This window comes from Apteryx rowi, unplaced genomic scaffold (genome assembly GCF_003343035.1).
Source record: "Apteryx rowi isolate R43461 unplaced genomic scaffold, aptRow1 scaffold_403, whole genome shotgun sequence".
NCBI lineage: Eukaryota > Metazoa > Chordata > Aves > Apterygiformes > Apterygidae > Apteryx > Apteryx rowi.
Genome location: NW_020450562.1, coordinates 7,464 through 15,133, shown reverse-complemented (window position 1 = coordinate 15,133; position 7,670 = coordinate 7,464). Strand labels below are relative to the sequence as shown.

The 7,670-nt window shown below is 40.1% G+C and overlaps 1 protein-coding gene across 2 annotated transcripts in view; it reads left to right on the top strand.

Annotated features, from left to right (window-relative positions):
- Positions 1-6,537, top strand: part of POLA1 (DNA polymerase alpha 1, catalytic subunit) — a 214,074-nt gene extending 207,537 nt beyond the window's left edge. For both annotated transcript variants that reach the window (XM_026075443.1, XM_026075441.1), the window contains exon 36: positions 5,275-6,537. In XM_026075443.1, coding sequence (XP_025931228.1) covers positions 5,275-5,450 — 176 coding nt within the window. In that variant the 3' untranslated portion in view covers positions 5,451-6,537. The remainder of the gene's footprint in view (positions 1-5,274) is intronic.
- The last annotated feature ends 1,133 nt before the right edge of the window (positions 6,538-7,670 follow it).

Sequence of the window (7,670 nt, the reverse complement as noted above, 5' to 3'; positions counted from 1 at the left end):
TTCTGCTGTGATCAGAATCCTGTGATCATATTAGAACTGTTTAACTTTGTATTACATGAATATCCAGAATACGTGGAGGTGCATTCCGGGCGCTGGGGAGGGCGAACGTAGCCCTTGTCAGCAGCAGTGCATGTTATTTTATAGGCATGTGTGATTTAGAAGTTGGTGCAAGTTGAGAGGATTATTTTCTTCAAAAAACAAACAGGAAAAATTGAAGACTTACATTAGGCAGTCTCCCTCTTTAGGCCAGTGAACTGGCATCACTGATAGATATTTAAGGAGAAAACTGTCAAGACAGAATAATTTAATTGCTTTATAGCCTAATTTGTTGTATTAGAAATAAAAAGGCAAGTATGCTAGAGGCTCATACGTCTGCTCATAAATTACTGTTGACTTTTTTCATTGACATCCCATAAACAGCCAAGTTAAGGTTAACAGTATAAATAGGGGTGCTGAGTCTTCTAAAAGGGGAACCCATGCAATTAAAAAAAATGGCTTACATAACCTGGTATCATAATAGACAGAATATTTATTTAACTCACAGTAAATTGACACACCTCTAGACAGAGACAATTATGACTGACTGTAAAACATCTGACAGAACCAATTATGACTGACTGTTGTTTGCTACCTTTGCACAGAAATAAATGAAACACAGATATTTGGAACAGAGACTGCTGCCTGTGTGTCTAAGCTTGCTGTAATTAAAATACAATAACCAGTAGGCGATGTAAAAATTTCAGTGCCTAATTTAGCATGTTCTTTAACTCTTTAAATAAAAGTGTTCGAGAGACATGATGTTGTACATAAATGATACTCCGAAGCTTTTTTTGTTCATTCCCAGATAAAACCAACAATTTGGCACTGTGCTTGCAGACACCTACATTGCTTCTCACAGACTTGGTGCAGATATACGCACACAAATACAAAGGAATGTGAATATATTTTTACTTCTCACTCTGGAGAGCAGGCTATCAACAGAATAATCAGGGGGAGAGAGTTTAATAATATGACACAGTTGTCCAATCAGTAGAAGAAAAAAAAAAAAAACAGAAGACTTTCATTGAGCCACATCTTGGTGAATCCAAGAACAAAAGTTCTTGATCTTCACTATCAGGTTATTCTGTGTCATTTTAATAGGAATGAAGAGAAATTGCAGTAAATGGAAAATACGTGACCAGGTATAGATAACTTCCAAATATTTCCATCCTTGCTTCCACCATCAGTGCAGCAGTATGGGGTAAATGGATTTCAGGTACCTTTTCAAAAATTAAATTTTCAAATAATATAAAAATACACTCTGAAAGCTAAATAGGAACTCGGATGTGGTGTTGAATCTGACAGGGATATCTAGAAGTTGAGACTATGTCTTGTGAAAGGAAGAGGGTGGAGGTTGTGTTGGGAGGGGAGGGTTGTTAACTGCATGTTTGATGATGAGATTTGATTCGAAAATATTTACTAGGGTTAGTTTATTAACTTCAGGAAATATAGTACCTGAATTTAATTATATATCGTCAGAATCATGGTTTTCTATTTTTTTTTTTTTAAGTTTGTCTTCAAAATAAATTTATTTTAGTGTGTATATTTCTTTTGGTACTATCTTTTGTAGGCTGTGTGTGTGCTTGCACATATATCAGTATCTATATATGCAGTCAGCAGTATTGGTTGTTGCAAATGATTGCTTGCCACTGAACTTGGATATTATTAAAACAATGCTACGGTGATAATAGGTGTAGAACTATTTTCAGAACGTGTCTGACTACAGAAAAGCAATTGCAGTCGGTGTGTGTAGCTGCGTTCGCAGAGGGCCTTAGGTGCATTATCGATTAAATTCTCATTTGGGAAGAAAGTAGGAGCTTTTATATGCATCCCTAAGCTGGATGGTATGGTAACTAGAAGGTATTGACTGGCTGCGTGATATACGACGGTCGCGGTTGTCTTTTACTAAGAGGAGCACAGAGTGATGCTGGTTGTCATTCTTACTCTGCTGTGTGGCAGCGTAAATAGTCCCCTTTCTAACCAACCTGGTGGGAAAAGTCAATATCCCATCAGCAGAGGAGGTAAACACATCAGGAGCTGTGTCCTCTCTCATCTTCCCCTGCTCCGCGTTGCTGCGGGACTTTAAATCCGCTCGCCCCAGTCATCGGCGCGCTCGTGTCACTCAGCGGCGCGGGGCTGCGGGGCTGCCGCCGGAGCGCTGCCTGCGCGGGGCTGCGCGCCGCTCGCTGGCCATTGTTCCCCCACGCAAACTTCACGTTGGCCTCATCGCTGCCGCGAGGCCCCTCGTATCCCCCCAACTCCCCCCCCCCGCTTCCTTTTCTTTTTTTTTTTAAGCCCACCCTTTTCTTTTACAAAAGCGACTGCATCTAAGAAATGTTGGAAGCGTTTCGTCGGAAGGGTTAGCACGTGCAATTAAAGTTTAGATTTAATGCGGAGGGGGGCTACCAATTCTATTAGGAGAGTGCCTGATGATTTCGAGCTACACGCAGGCTTGCTTTTTTGTTCTCTACTTCCAACATTGTTTTATTGTTCGCCTACTCGTTCTCATGATTAATGTGCCTTTCTTCTTCTTTTCGTATGTGCCAGCTGTTCCTGCACACTGATGCATTTCACCTTGGTCCCTCCTGAGCTCCAGGGAGCGTTAAACTATTTTAGCCTAGTTTTGAACTACGAGTCTGATATTTTCTATAATTCATTGGAATAAACGGCACGGTTTTGCTAGCATGTGAGCAGTGGCAAAGGAGCCAGTTTAGTGGATTGCCTATTTTGAAAATGCACAAATTAGTTAGTGCTGAATTTGTGGCAAGGAGGGTTTGGTGTTTTTATGGATTGGGTTATTACAATTTTCATGGATTGTTTAAATAAACCCTACATTTAAATAATTTTGGGGTCATTAAATGTGTCTATGCCATAGTGACTTCAATCTGTTAATGAACAGATTCTTGTAATCAAGGTCTTTATTGTATTTGGGGTGTAGTTTAAGAAATTTTTAATCCCAATAATAAATAAATTCCAATACTGTCTAAATAATGGTAAGAATGTAGTATGTTCAGCTAGACACCTTATTTTGTTGACTTACTGCCCAAAGTTGTAAATATAAATACTCACTTAAAACTGAATGATAACACCATTTTTGCCTTCCTCACTAGGATGTATGAAAAGTGCTTTCCAAAGGGCTTTTAACCAATGCATTCAGTTGCTTAAACTGTCATCTTTAATTTACATTTTAATTTAATTTTTAAAGATTTTATAGTGCCATATAGAGAGATTGAGTTCAGGGGAATTTTGTCAATAACATGGAAAATCTAAGCAGGTAATAGTTCCTCAGTAAAACATTAAGGTTTGTATTGAATCCAGTAGTTAATCTTCTGAGTTCATCTTAAAACATCTGGGGCTCTGCAAAAACGTTCATAAATCCTTAGGGAGGAGGAAGCCACAAACCCAAAATTATAAGAACTATTTCCGTTACTGTGCTCCCCCCATCTCTTCATATAGCAGTCCTTCACTTAGTGGCTGAAATAAAGATTAGTCCAATGGGACATCTTCGTCTCAGTCACATCACAAAAGCGACTCTGGCTGGTTTCTTCCCTCACAGCGGTGGACTCAAAAAAGCTGGGTCCCTCTCCTCCAAAACTGGTGGTGCCCATCTTCTCTAGAATAAACTTAACTGTTCTAAAGATTTTTTTTTTTCATCCTAACTCGTGTTACATAGTAAAAGCTGTCTGAAAGGCGATGGAGCTTCTTTGTGATGTTTTCAAAGCAGAGGAGGGCAGTAGCAATAGTGCTAAGATGGCAGGAAGAAATGAGACAACGGGTTTTAGGTCCATCTAATGCCCAACAGAAGAGTCGTGTTGGCTGCTTGTAAGGCACTTGCTTACGCTGTGCCTAAGTGGCTCGAGAGCTCACGGGATAAAGTCCCTGTGCCGGGCTCTTGTAGCTCTGCTTGACCTGGAGCTCCTCCAGGCCCCTGGGAGGGGGACGTCTTCCTGCAGGGAGTCTCATTTTGGGGTACATCCTTCCTGTATGGTCAGTAATCCAGAGCATCCTATGCAGCAGATCTCAAGGTATAACTGCAGGCATAGGCTTTTGGGTAGGGATTGGTATTTCTAGAACATGAAGTTGGTTTAAAAGGAGGAGCACTGTTGGACTAGACCTGCGTCAAGTTAACGCTGAGTTAGCGAGAGAATATTTTGCCCTTTTTATTTTAGCAGATACCCAGAGCCTTTGTAAAGCAAGAACCAGGCAACCACTGAAACAAAATCCCTGGATTTATTTTTTTTTTAAGATGGCAGGAATCTTAATTAAAGAGAAGTTAAAATAGAGTGTTTTTGACTTTGCTGCTAAAATTGTTCCAAACGTACATGTGTGCATGTGTGTTTGTACGTATACAGGCATATAAGTAAATGTGTCTTGCACTCTAGGCATTTCTTCATAGATATATTGATCAAACATTCGGGAACRTCTGTCTTCATTCATATGTCAGGTGAACCTGATGTCTCCCGGTTGGGATGACTTGGGTATCTTCTCTCCATTTTAGGGTAGGGTAGTGTGGAGTTTCCCCTGTGCGACCACTTCGTACTGCTGTCCTTTTCCTTCTGACATCTCCTTAGAGCTTAGCATCATGATGCCCATCCTGCATTTGAGAAAGCGTGACATCAGCAGTGAGCCTGGCCCAAGCTGTGCCAGCGCCAATGTTAGCAGTAGGGATTAGAGAGTCAAATCACGATTTGCTTGAAATATGAATCTGAAATTTGCTGTAGGGAGAATTTCTCCCTATTTCAAACCCCTAGGGACGCTCCGTAGAGTCTGCATAGTTTATACTAAATTAAGGAACCTGCTTATTTTAAATGAAGTCCTTTCAAAATCTGTCCTTTTACTGCCTGTTCTCTCTGTCTGTGGCTTAGTGAACCCCCATTTCGCTCCACTTTAATGACATTACTGGGCACGCAGCATATCTTGCCAGCTCCTTACTGGAGTTGGTGCGCCGGCTCAGGTGGGGCTGGCCGAGGCCATGGGAGCTGCCGTCAGCCTCGGTGCGGGGTACAGGTCTAGCATCTCCCTAACCTGCTGCTACAGCATTGCTGGCAAAGGTAGGTGGGGGTGGGCAACCCAGGAAGGTTGAAGAGCTTGCCCTAAATGTTGTCTTTGAATACTAACTACAATATTCACCTTGTTTCAAAATACCATGATTCATGACAATAGCGAATGCAATAGTATTTTCTTCTTGTGGTCTTTTAATCCTGTTTTTTCTTTTCTTTTCCTTCATTCTCTTAGAGTACCTGAAGAAGAAGCCATTCAGAAGGGAAATATCTGAGGCCTACAAAAGACTGAAGAGTACAGTAGACAAATGGCTGTCCATGAGCAGCTACTCAGAAGTGAACCTCGGCAAACTCTTTGAGACCTTCAGTATAGGAAGATCTATGGGAGAATCCAATAATGACAGACAATGATTCATTAAAAATGGAGGGAGAAGAGAGGCTAGCTTGTTGTTTAAAAACAGTAATCTCTTAAGCAGTACTCTATTTCAGTATGCACAATAATGTTCTAATAATCTTGTTTCTTTGGTGGTGGAAAAACAGAAGATAAAAACAGGATATATGATTCACGTGGACATGAAATACTCAAGGTATTTTGATCTTCACTTCTTCTCTCCATTGAGAAGTCAGGGTTATTAAAATACGGAGTAGCTGATTTTTGCAATATATTTTGTTGTGTATTTAGACCTATGAGGGAAAAGGGGATGGGGGAATTGCTGCTTTAATTGGATAATTCCCAGTGAGAGTTGCTGGAATGTAAGTGATCCTAGACTTTGCTCCAGGGTATTTAGTAGAGGTGCTCTCAGGAAGAGAGGTTAGTAGAGGTCTCAGTAGGAGCACTAATGTTTTGCCTTTTCACAGTTTATCTTCTTCCTGATCATAAACATACCAATTAAAAACAATGCTAAACCTAAATGCCTTTAAATGTCCTGATACCTTCTGAACAGAGGTAGGGATGCTTTACTTTCAAATTTATTAAAGGTAAAGAGGTAACCTGGAGTTACCAAAAACAGGGAACCATCTTTTCATTAAGAGTCTTTGAGCATCTTTAAGCATAATGTTTTGCCACATTGGAGATTTCATATGTGTATGTACACATGCACATGTACAAAATGTGTTTAGTACCTACACAGGGTATAAATGTATTTGATTTCTTCCCATACAAAATATTTGAAAGTAAGCAATCGATAGAGGAAAAATCTGTTTTTGATGGCATTGTAACCAATAATGGGGGAGGGGGGAAAGGAGAATCATTGTTGCCATTCTGTAATAATTACTATATTGGAGGTTTTAAAGGTTTTATAAATAAATTGTATTTTCCATTTACTTTTAGTAAAATGAGAAACAGATATGACAAGAAACGATCATAAATATGGTTGCAGCTTTTGTAGCAGAATGGAAATATTGTACTCATTACATTTGCTGTTAAGTTTGCAATGTGATATATTGATGTAAGGTTATAAAAATGTTCTTTTAAGTCTTTAACAGTATAAAATGTAAAATTTTCATAACACTTGAAAAAATAAAGTTTTCTAGTAAAAGAGAATTTGATTTGATCATCTGTCTGTTGAAAATACTATATGCAAGGTTGCGTTCCTCCAATCTTTCCCTGGTTTTACCAAAGAGCTCGTGTGTCTGTGGTTAGAGTGCCTGTCCAGCAACAAAAGAAGCCTAATGACTGTGGCTTAAAAAAAAAGTATGAACGTCAGCATTAATGTGTTAGGTATCAAAGGGGTATGTGTATCTGTTTGTGTATTTTATGACATTCATTTGTCCCTAAGTGGTAACTGTATAGTGCACTGGAAAATGCTGTATGTCGATACAGATATGTCTGTTAGAATATGCCAAAATACACTTATCTTCTGGCTGACTGGGGCTAAATCTTTTAGTTTTTACTCACATTGAGTAGAGGTAAGTGAGAAATTGTGCCTACGCAGTGCCTTATTCTGTGCTAATGCTGTGCCACCCCTATGAGCTATCATTCTTTCCCAGCCTGTTTAGTTGGGTTATTGTAAAAGAGGCTTTGGACACCGTTATTGGAAAGAAGGTGTTGCTGCCTCAGTGACATATTAATACCGCAACTCTTTGGAAGACACAGGAATTGGTTTCCTGTAATTTCACACAGTTTTTTTTTTTAATTCGTAGTGTCCAACCCAATTATGATTATGAAGATATTACTAATATTAACTGGGTAGAATGCCTTAGACAAGTGAAAAGTGTGACCTTCTCCTTCAAACGTTAGGTATACAAATAAAATGGATACATGTGGCATAACCTGACCCTGTGGCACTTGTATGTATCTGTATAATTACAGCTGAAGAGCCTGTTAATTTGCAAGTTTAGGGATGTTTAGAGTAAATGAGAGCGCTGTGCAGTGATTGTGTAGGGCACAGGCGTGTGTAGTAGCCGTGTGAGGGACTCGGGGGAAGAGGTGCTTCCACCTCCCGGCGGATGAGCCCTGCTCGGGGATGAGAGAGGAGCCCAGACCTGGGAACCTGCCTTTCCCCGTAACTCAAGCCAGCCGCAATCAGGTGGGGGAGCGGAAACCAATGGTTTTACCCCGAATTAAGGCAATTTTTGCTTCCTCTCAGAAGAGTGGTCAGATCAGAGCTGAACTCTTGGCAAGGAGTAGGC